Source organism: Sturnira hondurensis, unplaced genomic scaffold, assembly GCF_014824575.4.
Source record: "Sturnira hondurensis isolate 20B ecotype Veracruz unplaced genomic scaffold, ASM1482457v3 Scaffold0022910, whole genome shotgun sequence".
In the NCBI taxonomy this organism is placed as follows: domain Eukaryota; kingdom Metazoa; phylum Chordata; class Mammalia; order Chiroptera; family Phyllostomidae; genus Sturnira; species Sturnira hondurensis.
In genome coordinates, this window is record NW_028095541.1 from 15414693 (window position 1) to 15437199 (window position 22507).

General features: G+C 39.4%; 1 protein-coding gene across 3 annotated transcripts in view; it reads left to right on the top strand.

The window, feature by feature from the left end:
* Positions 1–22507, top strand: part of PRTFDC1 (phosphoribosyl transferase domain containing 1) — an 87823-nt gene that overhangs the window by 55918 nt on the left and 9398 nt on the right. For all 3 annotated transcript variants that reach the window (XM_037037107.1, XM_037037106.1, XM_037037105.1), the window contains one exon: positions 15868–15933. In XM_037037107.1, the coding sequence (XP_036893002.1) occupies positions 15868–15933 (66 nt within the window). The remainder of the gene's footprint in view (positions 1–15867; positions 15934–22507) is intronic.

The window sequence follows — 22507 nt, forward strand, 5'->3', positions numbered from 1 at the left end:
CTACAACCATATGACTGAATAGTTAACTTTATACTTTAAATATTTAACTTGAAAACTATAGCTTTGTCCATGGCCAGCTCATATTTCTACCCAGATTGCCTGAGTAGAGCCACCTGTCTGATGGGCAGGGCAGGGCCTATGTTGGGCCCAGAACCAGCTCCTGAGGGTAACTGAGCCTGCCTGAACCAGGCACAGGACTGACCTGGTTAAGCTTTTCAGGGGTCTGGGGCAGCTAAGATCTTCTCTGGGCACAGCTTTCCAAGTCAGGTGCCTCCTAACTCAAACTCTACCTTCTGAATTGAGAGACAGGAGGGAACACAGGAGTTATCTGGGGAGTCTGGTCTCTTACTCACCTGCTTGGCCAATTTAGGGTGGCCAACTTGAAAAATATCAGCCACTCTTTGGTATCCTAAGGTAACTCTGTACTTTTCTCCACCACCTCCTCCCCACCAAAAACTTAGCCACGAAAGAGGGGTGGGGGCGGAAAATAAGGCCCAGTTCATCATACATGTGCTTGTTGTAGAATTCCCATGAACTCAAACTCTTACAGAAACTTCCAGAAAACCTCCTTATAAGACCAAAAAGAAAATAGCAAATGTCTTTGTGTTTCAGTATCTGTGATGTTCAGGGCCACTTGGGCCTGGCTGTCAGGGTGGTCCTGCCCACTGTGATGACAAAATCGGACTTTATTTTGAGAGCATGGCCATCTCCCAAAATATTTTGAGTTGAGAAGTGACACGAGATAACAGAACTTTTTAGACCCAGAGCACCATTGGTTGGGGATGCAGATAGATGCAGTCTAGTGCCAAAAAGCAGTATGTGAGTTTTCCCCACGGTGGGCCCCTCCAGTGGCCATGAGAGTTATAAATCTTTCCCAGGTTTTTTAGGGGGAAAATGTGTGGGGAAAAAATGATCTTTCAAGAAAAAGTCACCCCTGATTTATGGTGGTGTTGGTACATATTTTAAAACAAAAATTGTACTGAAGTCTTGTGGGGCCATTGAGATGTGTTCAGAGGCTCAACTTGTTTATCCTTCTCATCCATAATTTTAAAACATAATTTAATACCAAAACAAGTCCATACCAATGGACTTGTCTGTTCAAAACAGAAGAATATCTTGCTCTGAGATTGCAAACAGAGTTCATGTAAAGCAAAGTCACCGAATCTGTTTCTAAACTGAGCTTCCTCTTTACTGGGGTCTAGTTGAAGCAAAGGACTATTTTATTCTCCCTCCTTCATGCCCCCCTTTCTTTGATGACCCTGCATTATTCCTACTAGCCTGTAGCTTCTTCATATGATTATGGTCCCTTATTCTGACCCACAGCACTTCATTTTTCTTAAGAAAAGCACCTTTCTCCGTTGGGTGGGGATTACTCTTAGCTAACCTGTGCTGCTTTTGGAGACTGGGTAGAGCAGAATACCAATCACAACAGAATAATAAATCACTGCCAATAAATGGAAAGCCATGTTGTCTTTGAATAAAGTCACATCATGTTTGCAAAATTAGACACAGCCCATTGGGGAAATGCAAAATGTACATGTACTTTCAAATGGGGTAAACTGTATATGCTAACATATATTTTTTTTCTGGTTAAAAAATGCTAGTTTGAATTTAAAATGCATCCTTTACTAATCATGAAATGAATTCTTGGTATTAAAATATCTTAGAGCAAAATTTTATATTTTTAGTGTTTAGAATTCTTGTGTATTCTTGCATCCAAGTGTTTTAAAATGTAGAGGAGGCTATTTAGGAACTGAGATAATAAAATAAAAATCATGAGGAAAAAAAGTGTAGTCTGGGTGGAAATCACTCAGACATAACAGAGGAAGGTCAGTTTTGTTTTTTTTAAAGTCAGCTTCATGTTACTCAAGTCAGCTTCATTTATGTCCCTCTCACTTGAGTTTCATAGATATTTTTCATAGGTGTTTATAATTTTTATTTGTTCTTTGTCTACCACTGGGCATGAAGCTCCTTCAGGCTTCAGGACAGCTGGAGAAAGAACTTAAAGCAAGAAAAACTAAGTTCTAAGTATAAAGGACACATGGACAATAACTAGGGGTGGGGGGTGGAAAGGGGAGGGAGGCGGGGAGCATGGGGTGGCGGGTGGGCAGGGTTGGGAATATAAGACAGAAACCTGTACATGAACAAGAATTAAATAAAAATTATATTTAAAAAAAAAAAGAAAAACTAAGTTCTGAGTATTAGAAATATAGCTATCACATGTACTCAGATGCTTAACATCTAACATCTCAGCGAACATTGGATGCCACACTGTGCCAGCCCCTGGGTCTACAGTTAGGATCAAAACAAGGCTGCTATGCTGAAGGGCTTTTTATTCCATTGGCAATTGCTGCATACACAGAACATTCCATTTGGACATTGTTAACATGCAGATATGCATAGAGTGTTTAATGATATGCAGATGAAGTCCTGGGGACTCCCGAAAAGCTTGATGATGCCTGAACTGAGTCTTGAAGAAAGAGTAAGAATTACTCTTGTGAAGAAAGATGGAGAGGTGTGGCCGGAAGTACCGTGAGCTAAGACATAGAGGATACAGCAGTGTGTTGTGTGCCAGAACAGGCACTGGTGCAATGTGACATGATTAATTTTTCGTTAATAATATTTACCAAAATTCTCACATATTGACTTTTCCTGGAAATTAGCATGATATTGTAGTCAAGGTTATTTGGTTTATAGGTAGTATAAACCTATTTTAAATGAGCATAAGCTAAAATGGTGGATTTATAGAAAGGAATTGGGGTATCTCATGATCCGCAAAGTAAATATGCAGCCAGACGTGGAAGAATAGCAGCATTCCAGCCATTAATTCTCACGTTCTACCACTGGTCACATGCTGCCATCTCGTAGAGCGGCTTCAAGGTTAACTCCTTGCTTAACTGACTATAAACGGCCCCGTGGAATAACAAACGTGATCTGATAAGAGATAATAGGTTCAAAAGTAGGTCAGAGCATGATCTTCAGGTGGCTTCTGTCTATTGAGGAAAAGGATAGAAACAGCAAAGTGGAATGGTACAAAGTATACCCACCAAATGGTCCACATTAAAGCTTTAAATATCACAGCATGGGAACTGAAGAATCCCCCCAAAACACACAGACAGGGTTGTTTTTAACCAAGCCTCTCACCAGAATACAGAGTGGCAATGGCATTACATGTGTCCTCCTTAACCACATGCTTCATGCGATGTGGTCAGCCTCAGGAAACCCAAGCGCAGAGTACATGGCATGCACATCTTAGTGATGTACTGAGTGAGCTGAGCAAAGGGTATATCACAAGCTGATGTTATAAAACTGAGGTAGATGTGCAAGCTTTTCAAGACTAGAGGGAGGTGGTAAGAACACAGGGCCTACTTTACGTTCTGTTTATTATTGTGTGTCGGGCACTTTTCTAAGTGCATAGTGCATATTATTTTAGTCATTCCAATAATCCTACGAATTGGAACTATTAATATGCTGTCTTTATAGATAAGGAAACTCAAGCACTGATCAGTGAAGTGACTTTCTCAGTGTCCTACAACTATTAGAAGGTGGGGCTGTGACTGGAAACCAGAGTACAGGGGACACCAGCTGCCTCTGCACTTCATATCAATAGTATCCTTTCTCATAACTCACCCTATACAGGGTGTTAGAATGAGTTTGTAAACATAAACCATCTCAGAAGCAAATGGATAATTAAATGAATAAGAAACCCAAAAGAAAGTTAGTCAATTTCAAAGAAAGAAAACACGATAGTTTTCAAACTTGTTTTGCCCATACCATCTTCCTTTCAATCCAATCAATATAACAGAAACATTAAAGCTGGTCTGGTTGAAGCACAAAAGCCACACCAACTCTGGTGTGCTGTGCTCTCCACTCTGGCCTCAGCAGCTTAAAGAACTAAGGGGCTCAGTTAACAGTCATATCCTACATCAACCACTGGTTGAAAACCTGGGATACTGGAATCAATTCACCTGTCCTTTTTGACTCGATATCAAGTATTAGAGTAAAAGAATTTTTTTAGCAGTTTGCAACATTTTAATTAGTTTGATCATTAAAACTTCTTAGAATGAACTGGTTTGGTATTGTTTTGCATTCCTATCCATTTTATATAATCTACATGACCTTATTAGGCACAGGAAAATAGCTGAGAGGAAGGATTAGGCTAAAAAGGTGGGAGCAGGAAACAAAACTAAGGCATCTGTGGAGTATGAGAATATTGAGAAAGCTTTGGTATGTATAGATCTTAAAGCAAGTAAGCTCTGACTCTGGAAATGAGTACCTGAGAGAGTGATACTTTTGTTTCTTTTCTTGACTTTTCCCCTTCCAGTTCCTCAAAAGGACAGGAATCCAGGATATTTATTCTTCCCCCTTTATGTTCTCTCTAACCATTGTCTACACAGTCCAAATTCCCTGCATGAGGCATCACCACATCTGCTGGGCTATTTGATGTGCTTCTTTTTTTTCCTTTGTACCTGGAAATCAGGTCACCTAAGCTCATATAGTTTCAAAATATTTCTTGCAAGGATGCCTAGACTCAATGACAGAGGTTTCCTTTACTACTTAAATAAATCCACACCTTTTCTATCAATACTTCTACCAAAATGTTGGTTTCTCTACTCATTTCAACTCATGTAGTTACTTCATTAATACAACCAGGACCCACTTTTTCTCTGTGTTACTCTCAAAGATGTACAATGTGCCTATTTCTTCTAGGAATATTGGGGGTGCAGGGTTTCACCAAAATAATGTGGAGGCAGGCAATTCTAGGATTGAACTGGATTTTTTCACTGACTAGCTACATCTCTTTGGGCAAGTAACTTAAACTCTCATTGCCTTCTGTTAATTGGCAAATTCCTCATCTGTTAATTGGAGATTAAATAATATTTATTCTGAGCTCTACTGAACCTTACTTAGCCCAACAGATAAATCCAGTCATATGCAAACTGTTTTAGAGCATAGGAGAAAAAATGAAGAGGAAAACCCAAGGTTGTGGAGTAGGTAGAAGCTGTACTCACCTCCTCCCATGACCACATCAAAATTACATCTAAATTACAGAAAAATCAACCTAAAGAACCATCTGAATACTAGCTGAACAGAAGTCCTATAACTAAGGTTGTAAAGAAGTCACACTGAGATTTGTGGGAGGGGTGGAGATGAGAATGGACAGACCATGCACACACATGCAGTGGTTGAGAATCTGGAGGGACATCTCAGCTACAAAGTTTCGCCTGGAGGAATGAGGGTTTTCAGCCCCACGCTGGCTTCCCAGCCCAGAGCACCGGTGACAAAAGGAACCCACATAACATCAGACTGTGGAAATTAGTAGGGATATTGCTTGCCTCAGAAGATAGAAGGCTGCTAGAAACCCGTGTGTCCTCTTCAATGGCCAACACACTACTCACTCATAGACACTCACCCTGGGCTCCAGCAGAGGGACAGCAAGTTCAGGGGGGTGCCAGAGTCACGCAATGAGAGACTGGGTTGTGTGGCTTCAGGGCAAGGGCTAAAAGGACAGCCTTCCAATGTCCCTGTATGGGTTCCTCCTACTACACGGCACATGGGCACCATCTTTCCTGGGATAAGCACTCTCCCAACAGGCAGTTGCCTGACACTGGCTCCACCCTAAGGCCCCACACTAACCAGCTTGAACATGGCTGAAGATGGGGGCCATCTTCTCTTACTGTCTCCAGGTGTCACCCATTTTTGTGTGGAGTCCTTTCCACACATGGCACTAGCCTGGTGAACTACACTAGCTCCTTCCTGATGACTCCCTGAGGTTCTGCCCTAACCTGCTCACACACTGCCAGAAGCTCTGTCAGTGGTGGCTACTACCCATGCTGCATTCCTCCTTAAAAAGTTTCCAGGAATTCTGATCAAGCTCTGGAGTGCCAGAGCTACAGGAAGAAACTGAGTTGTCTGGCTTCCCACAGGGCAAGGGCCATCTTCCCGCAGGTCACCTTTCTTGTGTTAAGCCTTCAGTCCATACAGCCAAATCTTAATCTGCTTTAGCCTGGTGAACTCTACCAGCTCTACCCTGATGACTCCCTGTCACTGCCTGTACCACAGTGGTCCAGGTGGGTGGTGGCTGGCGTTAGAATACCCTAAGACTTTTGCTGAATGATCTCAAACCCAGCTCAGGTGCTGACTTTGAAACAGCATTAAACTGGTAAATACCACTTGCACCTATCTGGTGACTCTTTGAGAAGCAGCCACATGCAACTCATATATAGCCCAAGGCTCCTACAGTGGTTGAGCCTAACCAGTAGGCGGCAGCAGGTATCGGGTGCCTTGAGCCTTTTGCTCACCTGCCTTAGGAGCAGTAGAGGTGGCCAATGGCCTCAACTCACAGCTTGACCCCTCCCACATGCACCCAGGTCTAGCAGAGGCAACTATAAACCATGGATCACTTTGTAGTCCATAACAGGTAGCCTAGAGCTGATAACTGGCAGAGTCTGACATTGACCTACATGGGAGACTCCCAAGAGACCCCAGAACAAACACAACCAGAGGATTGCTTGAGACTACAACAGAGTACCACCCGATTAGCTCCACAAGCAGCACACTGAAAGAGAGGTCTCAGTAGGCACCAGATCCTACTGGGGAAAATTCCATTTCATGGGGTCAGCTCCTGCACAGTAGCTCAGATACTGTTGTGGCCAATCCTCACAACCAGCCATCCTGAGGGTCAGCCCCACTCAAAGATGTGCCAACAGAAGTCAACTACAATAGGAGGGACCACATAAACCACACAAGGGACACTTCTGGAGCACTCAACCAACATGATCAGGGAAACTGCATGACTGTGCCCCACAGGACACATACTGCATAAGGCCACCCTACCCAGACTGAGAGACACAACAGATCTACTTAATACATAGAAAAAAAAACACAGAGAGGCAGCTAAAATTGAGGAGACAAAGAAACATGCCTCCAGTGAAAGAACAGGAGAAATCTCCAGAAAAAGAACTAAATAAAATGGAGGCACATGATCTATCTAATACAGAGTTCAAAACAATGATTATAAGGATGCTCAAGAAACTTAGTGAGAACTTCAAAAGCAGAACAAAAGACATAGAAACCATAAAAAAGAACTAGTCAGAAATGAAGAACACAATAACTGCAATGAGGAATACACTAGAAGAAATGAACAGCAGATCAGATAAAATAGAGGCTCAAATCAACAATTTGTGAGCAGAAAATACCCAATTGGAAGAGCAAAAAGAAAGAAGAATTTTAAAAAATGAGATGAGGATAGTTTAAGGAAACTCTAGGACAGCATCAAATATAACAACATTCATAAGAGTACCAGAAGGAAAAGAAAGAGACCAAGGGATTCAGAACCTATTTGAAGACATAATGACAGAAAACTTTTCTAACTTGGTGAAGGAAAAAGACACACAAGTCCAGGAAGCACAGAGAATCCCAAACGATGAACCTGAAGAGTCCTATACCCAGACACATCATAATTAAAATGGTAAAGGTTTAAAAAGAGAATTCTAAAAGAAGCAAGAGAAAGGCAGTTGGTTTCCCACAGGGAGCTCTCATAAGACTATCAGCTGCTTTCTCAACACATCTCTTCAGGCCAGAAGGGAGTGGCATGAAATACTCAAAATGATGAAAAGTAAGGGCCTACAACCAAAGCTGTTCCACTCAGTAAATCTATCATTTAAAATTGAAGGAGACATACAGGGCTTCCCAGACAAGGAAAAGCTAAAGGAGTTTATCATCACTAAAGCAGTATTATAAGGAATAATACAGGGATGTTTTAAGAAGAAGAAATGGAATATATGAGTACATATGAATAATAACATGGCAATAAAGACATACCTATCAATTATCACTTTAAATGTAAATGCTATAATCAAAAGACATAGGATAGCTAAATGGAGAAGAAAACAAAACCCATATATATGCTGTCTACAAGAGACCCACCTCATATTGAAAGACATACACAGACCTAAAGGGATAGAAAATGATATTTCATGCAAATTGAAACCAAAAAGAGAGAGAGAAAGCTGGGGTAGCAATGTTTATGTCAGGCAAAATAGACTAAAACAAAGTTGTAAAAAGAGACAACGAAGGACATTACAGAATGATAAAGAGGTTAATCCAAGATGAGAATATAACCTTTGTAGACATTTATGTATCCAATATAGGTGAACCTAAATATAGAAAGGAAATATTGATGGACTATAGACTAAAACAAAGTTGTAAAAAGAGACAACGAAGGACATTACAGAATGATAAAGAGGTTAATCCAAGATGAGAATATAACCTTTGTAGACATTTATGTATCCAATATAGGTGAACCTAAATATAGAAAGGAAATATTGATGGACATAAAGGAAGAGGTTGACAATAATACAGTCATAGTAGGGGGTTTAACGCTCACATTGATGTCACTATATAGATTTTCCAGATGGAAAATCAACAAAGAAGTAGCAGCCTTAAATGACACATTGCACTAGATGGATTTAATTAATTTTTTTAGCATTTCACTTCAAAGTAGCAGAATATACATTCTTTTCTAGTTCACATGGAACATTTTCCATGATAGATCACATATTAAGCCAAAAAACAAGTCTCAACAAATTTAAGGATATTGAAATCATATCTCTGACCACAATGGTATAACACTGGAAATTAGTTATAAGAAAAAAAAGAAAACACAGAAACATATGGAAGCTAAATAACATCTTACAAAACAATGAGTGGGTTAACAATGAGATTAAGGAAGAAATCAAAAGATACCTTGACACAAGTGAAAATGAAAACAGAACAACCCAAAATGTATGAGACACAACAAAAGCGATCCTAAAAGGGAAATTTATAGCAATACAGGCCTGCCTCAAGAAGAGAAAAAATGTCAAATAAACAATCTAACCTTACATGTAAAGGAACTAGAAAAAGAACAGCAAATAAAGCCCAAAGTGAGTAGAAGAAAGAAAATAATAATGAAATACTAGAAATAAATGAAGAGTCTAAATCATACTAGAAATAAATACAAGAGATCAATGAAACCAAGAGCTAGTACTTTAAAAAGATACACAAGACATACAAACCCTTAATCAGACTCATCTAGAAAAAAAGAGAGAGGACCCAAATAAATATAATCAGAAATAAAAGAGAAGCAATGACTGACACCAAAGAAATACAAAGAATTATAAGAAATACTATGAACAATTATATGCCAACCACATAAATTCCTAGAAACATACAACCTTCCCAGATAAAATAAAGAAGAAAGAAAATGTGAACAGACCAGTCACAGCCATCAAAATTAATTCAGTAATCAAAAAACTCCCAACAAAAAAAGCCCTGGCTGGTGTAGCTCAGTGGATTGAGTGTGGTCTGGGAACCAAAGTGTCACCGGTTGGATTCCCAGTCAGGGCACATGCCTGGGTTGCAGGCCAGGTCTCTAGTGGGTGCCATGTGAGAGGCAACCACACATTGATATTTCTCTCCCTCTCATTCTCTCTTCCTTCCCCTCTCTCTAAAAATAAAATCTTCAAAAGAAAAAAAAAAACTCCCAACAAAAAAAGTTCTGGAATGCATGGCTTCACAGGTGAATTTTCCAAAACATTCAGAGAAGAATTAACACCTATTCTCAAACTATTCCAAAAAAATTCAAGAGGAAGGAAGTCTCCCAGATTCATTTACAAGTCCAACATTATCATGATTCCAAAATCTGACAAAGACATTATACAAAAAGAAAATTATAGGCCAATATTCCTTATGAATATAGATGCAAAAATTCTCAACAAAATATCAGCAAACTGAATACAGCAATACATCAGTAAGATCATATACCATGATCAACTGGGATTTATTCCTGGGATGCAAGTTTGATTCAATATCTGCATTCAATTAACATGGTATACCACATAAACAAAATGAAGGATAAAAATCATATGATCATTTCTATAGATGTAGAAAAAGCATTTAACAAAATTCAGCCCTCATTCATGATTTAAAAAAAAAAACTCTCAGCAATATGGGAATAGAGAGAACATACCTGAACATAATAAAGGCCATATATAGCAAACCTGCAGGTAACATCATACTCAATAGGGAAAAGCTTTCAGTGGTTCCTTAAGATCAGAAACAAGACTTCTGGCCAAGATGGAGGCATAGGTAGACATACTGTGCTTCCTCACACAACCAAAAGAAGGACAACAACAATTTAGAAACAAAAAAACAACCAGTACTGACAGAAAATTGAACTATATGGAAGTCTGACAACCAAGGAGTTAAAGAAGAAACATTCATCCAGACCAGTAGGAGGGGTGGAGTCAGGCAGCCGGATGGAGAGGACTTGTGGTTAAATGGAGGCTGGCAGACCCCAGGTACACTGGTGGCAAGGGGCAGACCCAGAAAGGTGGCACATTGTGGATGGATGTGGGACACAAGGTGGCTGGTGGGATGGGAGGGCCCACATTCGTGTGCGGATAAACCAGGGGAAATGGGAGTGAGACAGACTATTCAACCCAGGGTCCCAATACCAGGAAATAAAGTCTCAAAACACCAATTAAAAACACCTGTGGGGGTTGAGATGCCAGGAGAAACTCCCAGCCTCACAGGAGAGTTCGTTAGAAACACCCACAGGGCCCTAGAATGTACACAAGCCCACCAACACAGGAATCAGCACAGAAGGGCCCAGTTTACTTGGGAGCAGTGGTGGAAGGGACTGAAATCCAGCAGAGAGTGGAGAAAGCGCCATTGTTCCCTCCCAGACCCCTTCCCCCACATACTGTCTCCCAACCCAGAGACTGGGTTGTCCCACCCAGGTGAACACTTAAGGCTCTGCCCCTCATGACATAATAGGTGCATCAAGACAAAAAAATGGCCCCCCAAAAAGAACAGATCAAAGCTCCAGAATAAAAACAACTAAGTGACAAAGAGATACCCAAGCTATCAGATGCACAGTTCAAAGCACTGGTGATCAGGATGCTCACAGAATTGGTTTAATTTGGTCACAAACTGGATGAACAAATGAAGGCTATGCTAAGTAAAATAAAGGAAAATGTACAGGAAACCAATAGTGATAGAAAGGAAACTGGCACTCAAATCAATGGAGTGGACCAGAAGGAAGAAAGAGACAACCAAACATAAAAGAATGAAAAAACAAGAATTCAAAAAAATGAGAAGAGGCTTAGGAACCTCTGGACATCTTTAAACATTCCAACATCTGAATTATAGGGGTACCAGGAGGAGAAAAGGAAGAGCAACAAGTGGAAAAATTATTTGAACAAATAATAAAGGAGAACTTCCCCAATCTGGCAAAGGAAATAGACTTCCAGGAAGTCCAGGAAGCTCACAGAGCCCCAAAGAAGTTGGACCCAAGGAGGCACACACCAAGGCACATCATAATTACATTAGCCAAGATTAAACATAAGGAGAGAATCTTGGAAGCAACAAGGGATAAGGAGATAGTTACCTACAAAAGAGTTCCCATAAGACTGTCAGCTAATTTCTCAAAAGAGACCTTATAGGCAAGAAGGGTCTGGAAAGAAGTATTCCAAGTAATGAAAGGCAAGGACCTACATCCAAGATTGTTCTATCCAGCAAAGCTTTCATTTAGAATGGAAGGACATATAAAGTGCTTCTCAGGTAAGGTCAAGTTCAAGAAGTTCATTATCACCAAGCCCTTATTATATAAAATGTTAGAGGGACTTATCTAAGAAAAAGAAGATAAAAAACATGTACAGTAAAATGACAGCAAACTCACAATTATTAACAACCACACCTGAAACAAAAACAAAAACAAACTGAGCAAACAACTAGAACAGGAACAGAACCACAGAAATGGAGATCACATGGAGGGTTATCAACAAGGGAGTGGGAATGGTGAGAGAGGGGGAAAGGTACAGAGAATAAGTAGATAGATGGTAGGTAGAAAATAGATGGGGAGGGTAAGAATAGTATGGGAAATGTAGAAGCTAAAGAACTTGTGTGACACATGGGCATGAACTGAAGGGGAGAAATGTGGGTGGGAGAGGGTGTGCAGGGTGGAGGGGAGTGAAGGGGGGAAATGGTACAACTGTAATAGCATAATCAATTAACTATATTTAAAAAAGGATCAGAAACAAGACTAGGACGTCCACTTTCATGACTCTTATTCAACGTAGTACTGGAAGTTCTAGCCACAGTATTCCTATCTATTCAGAAGATGTCTATTCAGGTAAGAATAGGGAGCCCAGAAATAAACCCATGTCTATATGGTCAACTGACATGTGACAGAGGAGGCAAGGACATACAATGGGGTAAAGAAAGTTTATTCAGTAAGTGGTGTTGGCAAAATTAGACAGATATATGAAAAAATTGAAACTACTTTCTTATACTGTGTACAAGAATAAACTCAAAGTGAATTAAAGACTTAAATATAAGACTTGAAATCATAAAAGTTTTAGAAGAAAACATAGGCAGCAAACTCTCTTACACTTCTCAGCAATATTTTTTCTGGTATATGTCAGGCAAGGAAAACAAAAGAAAAATTAATAAATATGACCACATCAAACAAAAGTTTTGTACAGCAAAGAAAACCATCAACAAAATGAAAAGACAACCTACTGAATGAAAGAAAATATATGCCAATAATACATCTGATAAGGGGTTAATATCCAAAATTTATAAAAAACTCATACAACTTAACACCAGAATAAAATCCCCAAACAATCCAAATAAAAACAGAGAGAGGACCTAAATACTCGCCTCCATAGAGGACGTAAAGATGGCCAGTAGACATATGAAAAGATGTTCAGTATCACTAATCATCAGAGAAATGCAAATTAAGACCACAATGAGATATCACCTCACACCTGTCAGAATGGCTATCATCAATAAATCGATAAACAGCAAGTGCTGGCAAGGATGTGGAGAAAGGGGAACCCTCGTGCACTGTTGGGGTGAATGCAGATTGGTGCAGCCAGTGTGGAAAACAGTATGGAGGGTCCTCAAAAAATTAAAAATGGAACCGCCTTGTGACCCATCAGTTCCACTTCTAGGTATATACCCAAAAAACCTAAAACACTAATTCAAAAAGAAATATGCACTCCTATGTTTATTGCAGCATTATTTGCAATAGCTGTGATACAGAAGCAACCCAAGGCCCATTTGACACATAGATAAAAAAGTAGTGGTACACATATACAATGGAATGTAACTTAGCCACAAAAATAATGAAATCTTATCATTTGTGACACAATGGATGGACCCAGAGGGTATTATGCTAAGTGAATAAGTCAGATAGAGAAAGACAAATACCATATGATTTCACTTATATGTGAAATCTAAAGAACAAAACAAACATACAAAATAGAAACATACTCATAGATTCGAAGGACAGGCTGATAGTTACCAGAGTGGAAGGGAGTTGGCGCATGGGGTGGAAAAACAGAAGGGATGAAGAAGTACAGATTGGCAGTTACAAAGTAATCGTGGGGATGTAAGACTCAGCAAAGAGAATGTGGTCAATAATACTGTTATGACTGTGTGTGGGGCCAGGTAGGTACCTGAATCAGGGGGGTCACTTTGTAAATTAATATAGAATAATACTGAATGTTGACTGTAATTAAAAAATAAAATTTAAAATATTTACAGAAAAATATATAAAGAACCACTCTACCTATTATATGAGGCCAAATCCACTTTGCTTTAAAACTATAGGCCAATCTTTTTTTTTTGTGAGTCTAAATGCGAAGTTTATTTCTTTTATTTATTTTTTTATTTAATTCTTGTTCAAGTATAGTTTTCAATCTTATGAAAATAAGATGAACAATCCCAAATAAAATATTATCAAATCAGAACTAATAACATTATAAACCAGCAGGGGAAAAGTAAACAATTCAATAAATATGAGGACAACTGACTATATACATACTTGAAATATATAAGGCCCAGAAGAATTAAGGACAAATCTAATATTAAGAACATGTTATAAACTTGGACTAAGTAAAACCTTCTGAAATAGGACTTGCTTGGCAATACACTACTGTGTGACTTAGAGCACATTATTTAGTTTTCCGATGTAGTGGGTGTTTTTTTGTTTTCAATCAATAGAATGGAGATGATAATGGAAGTATTGTGAAATATACTATGATCTGGCAAAGTATAAATCTAATTTGTTACATTAAACCTGCTAGTTTGATAGTTATATCCAGTTCTGCATAACTCATTCCTCTGGGGGTACTGAAATCTTATTTTTCCTCTTGCTATTAAGAACATATTTGAACCTAATATACAAAAATTCTCCTTATGTTAACTACTATGATAACTCCTATATCAACTCCTATATTTCAGCACACCTCTAGAAAATTTTCTCCTTTGAAATTTTTGACAGATTCTTGACCTATTGACATGATTGTTTGTGGATATATGCTTATATATGCCTGTACAAAAACAGAAAAGATCTGAGAATTCTAAATATTCTCTGGTTTTCTTTTGTGATCTGTTCTCATAAGATGAAAATTATTGGTTTTATCCAATTTAGTGGGCCACTTTCAAGCACTCTCTCCACTTCTTTGCAGTAAGGAGTGAATGTTTCACCAAGCAGAAATGAAAACATTTTAAGGTCATTTATTTTTTCTCCTGAGCAAAGAGGTAAAAAGACAAAAATCAGTTTCATTGGTAACACTGTTATATTGGTTGTTTGGCTGTTTTTTCCCTTCCCAGATGACTAATTCTATGACAAAGTAAGTCCATGTCTAGATCGACACTCACTTTCAAGGGACGGAATCCAATTCAAACCAACCCAAGAACATTCCTAAGGAAATAAATTGGCTTCTGTAAGTGGAAAGTTCAGGGTTGGATATTTTCTTCAGTCATACTGGTTTGCATGGTTAAGGCCTAGCCTCACCTGATCCGTATGGAATGAACTCCCCCCAGAAAGAGGCGGGACCTTTGTTCCACACTTTGTACACTTGGTGCCTACATCGTCATCTGCTCCCTTAGGTTATCGTTTGCATCAGGAGGTTGCAACACTACAGCAGTCTTTCTTGGTCATGGAGCCAATTGTCTGTAGGATATCTGCTACAGTTCCTTGAATGTGTCTCCATAATGAGGCTAGAAAACAACTTGTTTTCTGTTTCCTGTTTTGTCCCATGTTATTCTATTGTGATATTCATTAAGTAACAATCCATATTTGGTTATTGTGCACGCGTGAGTTTAATGAGGACGGGATGACGTACCATGCATAAACATTGTGAAAGCAAATGTTCATAATCTCTTACGGGATTTGAGTGAAAAGTCATCTACAGAGGGCTCTGGGTCTCATTTTCCTGGGACTGTAATAGGTTCCTGAGGCTTTGCCATCCGTGTCTGAAACTCTCAGTGTGGTAGTTCATGATCCGTGGCCTGTTAGAATTGCCCTCGACATCAGCTGAGGGAAAGGGCCCGCACTAGTAGGGAGTAGAGGAGGCCTCTAATTGCTTTGGGAACCAGTCTACTTGTTCTCCGCAGCAGAGCTATGACCATGACACGTTGGCACAGTTGGCAAATGCTTGGCCCACTCCTGGGGCTCCCGTGGCCCCACCCCACCCCAGGGAATTCTGGGATTATGACTGTCATCTCCAATTCCTTCTGCCTCAGGAGAGTTTGTGGCACTTTCCAGATTTGTGTTCCAAAATTAGGTTTGTTCTCTCTCCACTCCTTCCATCCCCTCTCTCCATGGTCTCTCCCTCAGCCATCAGAACGATTTATCTCAAGCACAGGAGCAGCAAGTGGCTATTGGTAACCATAGGCAACCACGAACCTGCACTAACTATTTGTGCTATACCACTGTTTGTAAGGCGCCATCTAGCCACTAGTTGGGTAGACGGAAAAATGTGCTCTACAGGTTTTCTTGTACAGTAAAATATCGGCTTCTCTTTTTAGAATGACCAGTCCATGGGCCAGATGCAGCTCATTGGAGGCTATGACCTTTCAACGCTGGCTGGGAAGGTTTGTAAATGTAACTGTTCAGTTCACACTGATGACTGATGTTGTGGGGAGATCAGTGACCTTCATGTCAGGTCAGCACTTGCAATACATTTCAGACACTCTCCAGGGTTTGCTAATTCATGCAAATGGGTGTGTGAACTTTTTTAATGATTTCTCCTTTATAAAACACTCCTTTTATAATGCTTCCAGAACATGATGCAGACCGTATCTTTCATCTACGAGCTTCCTTCCAATCTCATTTCAGACAACCTCGAATTATGCACCCCCTTGAGTCTCCTTGCTCTTTGTTTTCTACTCACCATTTTAGGTACCTCCTGAAAAGGAAACTTTTCTTTTCCTTGTCTGCTTTATGTCTCTCATCCATGCCTAAGAACCGAGACACTTCAGCAAGACGTTTAATAAACAGGTTTGTTGAAATGTATAAAATTTGGGCAGAGAATAAAAAAGATTTTTGTGACAACCTGTTTTTCAGCTGTTTGCCTTTTTCCCCCTATTAAAATGACCTAACCCATTAGATTATAGGGGAAATACCTTCAGTTTTAATATGGAATTCCAAAACTCACCAATGCCTAGTAATCAAGTGAAAAATTATTTGAATTCTGACATAAATGCATACATCAGAAGGAGGATTTGTGTCATAAAGCAGACACTCTTTGTGGCAATGTGAACTGAAACTAAAGTTTTGCTGTAAATGAAAGCAATGCAGAATTTGTTTTTGTTCAGCTCTACTGACGTATCTTGTATTCATTGTCTCTGAACAGCTTCAGCTTTCTAAATAAAATGGCTCAGTCTGTTACACAGCTTAATCTCTCATATTTGTGGTTGTTACTATTGTGCAACACCTGGATGGTGAACAGGAGCACCATTCACATTTAATGAAAAGATGAATAATAACACAAGGGACACTCCAATGCCACAAGGACTCTCTCTACAAAACAGCTACTTCCCCCAACTCTGCAGGCCGCACGCATAGTGGCATCCAAGCGCTAAATTACTATCTAGTGGTAAATTCTTTTCCATAGAAATTGAAATTACCTTGTTGATATATTACTAAGCCACCATTTGGTGTTACTACTTCAGTGCATAAAATAACATCCTAGAAAGCTAAAATGCTCCAAGCAATTTCCATAAAGTCATAATTTTTAACACCCTTGAAGTGATCTTTAAATGATGTCATTTTATTTTTTTATGTTTTAACTTACCTTTATCTTTATGAAATGTATCATTTTATCAATATTCAAAAATCTGCACATAGTTCAGAATCTCTATAATGTATCAATGTATGTCTGTAGCAATATGTTTAATTGACATGTGTGATATCAGATTATCCAACTTCAACATTATGTTTTTGTCAAATGGAGAACTAAAAATCAAAAATAAAGCTAGATTGCAACCTGTAACACTGTAGAAATATATCATCAGTATTCCTGGAGGTCAGAAGTTGGCAAGTGATACTAAGCACAGCTCAATATTAAACTACATCTATTTTATGTTTTGTATGCAAATGTTAGTTGAATAAAAAGTACTGACTTTATTTAGGAAAAGATGAGGCAAACATAACTCAAGTCATTACACCAAGCTATATTATGACTGTACTTTTTTCTCCTGAGATCTGAAGTCAAAGCTCAGGTTATTAGGTTTATGAATAGCAACTGTATTCTAAGTTAATGCACATTTTTTAATTGAGATACAATCGACATATACCATTATATTAGATGCAGATGTACAACATAATGATTCAATATTTGTATATAGTATGATCACCACAATAAGTCTATTTGACAACTAGTTAACATGATAAGACATTTTAGTATTTTGTTGTGTGACGTAAAGCCTTTTACAGATTTATTACACAAGAGAAATATACCTTGTGCCTTTACCATGGGGTCTGTCAAAATGGCAACTCTAAGAATCTCAAATGAATGCCTCTGTGAAAAATATTGCACAAAAAATGGTGGTCCTTTTGTCCTTCCTTCTAAAATCATCTGTTTCCTCTTAGAGTGATTTCCCTCTTAGGTGAGCAGTGGAGAGTCCCTTCCTCTAAGACATAGAAAGGAGGTCAAGGAACGGGTACTTTCTTACTGGGAGCAGAGTGAGCACAAGGGCTGACAGCCCTGTGCTTCAGTATCCCCTTCTATAACTACTACAAAGATCCTCCGCCACCACCATATGAAAGTCGAGATCATGGAAGTTCAGATGGGAGAGATGGAAACCAGCCAGCAGTGAGAATGACAGGAGTTGGCTCTAAGCTTTGTTAGCATGACGCATGTTTCTGTCAGGTTACCAGGTACTGTTCCATGATATCTTTACTCTCTCCATGTGTACAGAGAGGCCTTTCTATATGTGTTTCAACATATGCCAAGTAAGACTCCTTCGGCTTAGAACACACTGGGTTGATATTTCCAAGATGAATCCACTGTCACAACAGCTTAAGGTTAAAGATCCTGCAGTTCACGGTGCCTAGGCTCACATCAGAGGGGAATGCTGAGTATGCCAGTGTAGACCACACTCTGTGCCTTCAGAGTGCCATATCTTGAATCTGCCTACTTCTCTTTATCTCCTTGGTAATCTCCCAAGTCTAGACTTTTGGGACTCAAAGGAATCAGCAAACTTTTCAGGTAAGGACCAGATAATAAGTCTTTTAGGTTTTGTGGGGCATATAGTGTCTGTTACAACTGCTTGACTCTGCCCTCGTAGCATGAAAGCAGCCATAAATAACATGGAAACAAGTGACCATTTTTCAATAAAATTTTATTTACAGCAAGCCAGATTTGGGCAGTGGGCCACAGTTTGCCAACCTTTGATCTAGGAACAAGCAAGGCCAATACCATCTAGAAGCTTAGTAGAAAGGTAGTGTCTCAGATCCCTCCCCAGATCTTCTGAATTAAAGTCATTTAAGCAAGATTCTTAGGGGATTCTTATGGAATTGAGGATTTTAGAAGCACTGGTTCTAGGGCAAGGCTACCACCATCCCTCCTCTGGGTTGCTGCAATAGACTGACTCGTCTCCCTGAACTCCAGCCTCTGTTTAACCCTACCACCCTTCAAACCACTTTCCACAAGGCAGTCAGGGGCATCTTCTTAAAATATGTATTGGATCACATCACTTGACTACCAAAAACCTTTCAGCAGCCTCTCAATTAGGGTTATCAGACTTGGCAAAAACAATGAAAAAACAGAATACCAAGTTAAATTTGATTTTCAAATAAACTGTGAAAACATTTTTAGTATAAGTATGTCCCATGCAATATTTGGAACATACTTAAAATAAAAAGTTCGTTGTAATTCATTTGAAATTCAAATGCAACTGGGCATTCTGCATTTTACCTGTCAGCCCCACACCCAGTGCTCGACATTATAATCCAAACTCCTTACGGCAGGTTGCAAAACCTGAGTGATCTGGCCTCATCTCCTTTCCAGCATCATCAAACACCACCCAAATGCCATCCTAACCTCCTCATAGTGCTATAACCACACTGGCTAAGCACCTTTCTGCCAAGACCTTGGACAAGCTGTGGCCTCCCCCTGGAACCTATTCTCCTCCTAGCCTTCAGGTCTCAGCCTAAAGGACCACCTTCTCTGACTCTGTCTAAAATGAGCACATACTCTCTACACAATACTCTTTTCTTGACCTTCAAGAAATCCAAAGATGGAATGATTCCTTGGGGCTGTCATTGCCTTAGTGAGAAGAGGAAGAGGTTTCCCTTGGGGCCAGAAGTTCTGGGAATAATGCGGAAGAGGGAGGAAGAACAGCATGGAATGAGGGGAGAGAGAGCAGAGCCAGAGGACAAGTGTGGACCATGTGACTGAAGGACATTAGTCAGAAACAGAGAAATAACAATTTCAAATGCTGAATGTGTGAATTGCATTTGGTCTGTAAAATATATTGAATTTCTCAACAAAGAGAAATTCATTTGACTTGCTCAGAAAACCAAAGAGGAGACACAAAAGTTGTTGAGCAGAGGTGATATCAGGAAGCTGTGTTTTGGGGAAATGAACCTGCCAGGAGGGTAGAACTGATCGAAGGAAGGGAGGGAAACTAAAAGTAGAGAGGCCAGCCAGGAGGCAGTGTGTGTGGAGCAAACCCTGGTGTATAATTGACCCACATGAGCAAAGGAGTAGTGTCTTCCCTGGAGCAGAGACAGAGTTAAATGATTAAGTGAAGGCAGGAGGTTTTCAAATTTGTTTATGAAAGAACTTTTAGAAACATGGGAAAATAGTGTACCTGAGTAATTTCCCATGCTATGGGCTAGAAGTGGTGCAAGCCCCAGACTTTCCTATGTAACTCTTAAACCCTCTAAAGACACGTCAGTTAGAAGATTTAGAAGAGGGGCACCCTAAACAGCCCCCATGCATGCACCTTTCTTTCTTCCATCCTTTCTTTCTTTTCTTTCTTTCCTTTTTTCTCTTTCTTGCTTGCTTGCTTGCTTGCTTTTTCCCTTTTTTTTTGGAAGCAAAGAGAGAGAAGCTCACAAGGGAGGCTGGCTGAGTCATGGTTCTAAATAGGTCATGGCTGTTGAATAAAGGGAGCCCTCAATGATGAAGTTAAATGGCCTCTTTGCTCACAATGTTAAAAGCCTTTTACTCAGTGAGTTTAAACTGTCTCTGCACCATGCTCTCTGGCTGGTTTTTTTTTTTTCAGAGTTGATTTAATCCTGGCACTTCATAAAATTTGTGTAAAGCAAGAAGATTTTATTCATGTTCAAGTGAAATCTCGAAAAGGATGGAATAAAACCAAATGCATAGAAACAAGCTCAGACCTGGCAACAAGAAAACACAGATGTGCAGGTTAAGTGCAAGATTCGGGAGACATGCCCCCCTGCCCCCAAATAAGTTTCTAATCAAATGCCAGAATGAAGCATTGGAACTTGCCAAAATTTCCTACTTGGCTGCCTTTACTCTAGAAATCATTCCTTTTTATTGCATCTGACTAGGCTGCGAAAAATAATGGAAATGCCCACCAAGTGATGATTCTGGCAATTTTGTGAATTATTACATAAAATGAAATGCTAAACTACATTCCTTTCTCCGTGGGGTTTATATTCGCACTCCTCCTCATGCTACACATCCACAATCAGCTCTTCACCCTACTGCCATCCCTCTGCTTGGTTTGACCAGAGCCAAAAAATTGCGCTGCCAAGGATTAGACTGTGATACACTAATCATTTTGCAGTTTGAAAGAGTGAGAGTAGGAATAACCTACTTAAGAAAACCGTTTAGATTTGTATAATTCTTTCCTTCTCTTTCTTTTCCTTTAGTAAGCTCGATGTGATAAGATTCAATTAGGGTGTGCACAGAAAGAACACACTTCAGAGACTCCCCATAGAATTTTGCCAGTGGCCCCCAGGCTGCAGATTCTACCGGCTTTCTGGGAGGAAATGAGCTAGGTGTAGTGAGATGACTAAGACAGAAGCTGGCGAACATCTCAGATTCAGTGATCAGAGTTATCAGATTGCAAGTGTTCAAGAGGCACAATGTGTTCTGAAGAAATGTCCAAGGCTGCCCACTCAAAAAAAAAAAAAAAAGAGAGAGAGAATTTTAGGAGATTTCTGAGAACCAAATTAAAAGCAGTAGATATTAAGTATAGCTCAATTAAGGAGGGGTTATACATCATTAAGAAAAAAAATGTATAAGAAATATAATGAACTAGAGAAAGTGAAAAATTGGCTCAAAATTGTTGATTTGTTCCACAGGCATTTCTTGAGCAACTACTTTATACCTGTCCCCATATTACATATCAATCGTTTAAAGATGAGTTAGTCTTTGTTCCTTGTCTCATGGTGTTAATCTTGGTGCATGACAATGTGAAGAAATTAGTTCTTTTTAGACACTTGTGAAAATGCTTCCAATTTGGAGTAGCTGCTTTCCCTTTCCTCTGGGGCTACTTCTTGTTTCAAATGACGGAGTCAAGCTTCCAAAGGGGCGAAACACATTTTTTTGGTTAGAGGTGAGCTTTCACATAACATGTGGGCCCCTGAAAAATTCGGATAGGGGCATATATTGCTAGTAAGAGAATTTGAAAACATAGTATAATGATCTATAAAGAAAAATAAATATGTATGTAATGACTGCTCTATATCTCACTAAATAACTCTAGATATTTCCATAGTTCCTTTTCAAAAGCAGTTTGTCTAAATCAGCATTGCCTGCCCTTCATGTATGAACCCACCGAATAATTTTACTTTTTAATACTGTACAGTATGGTACATAACAGAGAGGGCTTTGTATTGTTACAGATATCAACCCATTCCTTAATCCTCCAAAATCCTCCGAGAAATATAGTTAAACCATAACTAACCAATGTTTCCTCATAATAATCCTTCCAAGAAAGAAAAGCTTGCTTAAAAAAAATAATAGAGGATTGTTTCAGCGTAAAACACTGGAAATGATAGAAAAACCAATTAAGAATTCCAAGAAAAGTATAAACAAGGTCTAAAAGGAGATATAATTATAGTACACTATAATTGACTCTTTATTGGGAAAAAATGTTAGCAGCACAAAAAGAGTCACAACCTGGCTGGTGTGGCTCAGTTAGTTGGCTGGAGTGTCATCCCATAACCGAAGGGTTGAGAGTT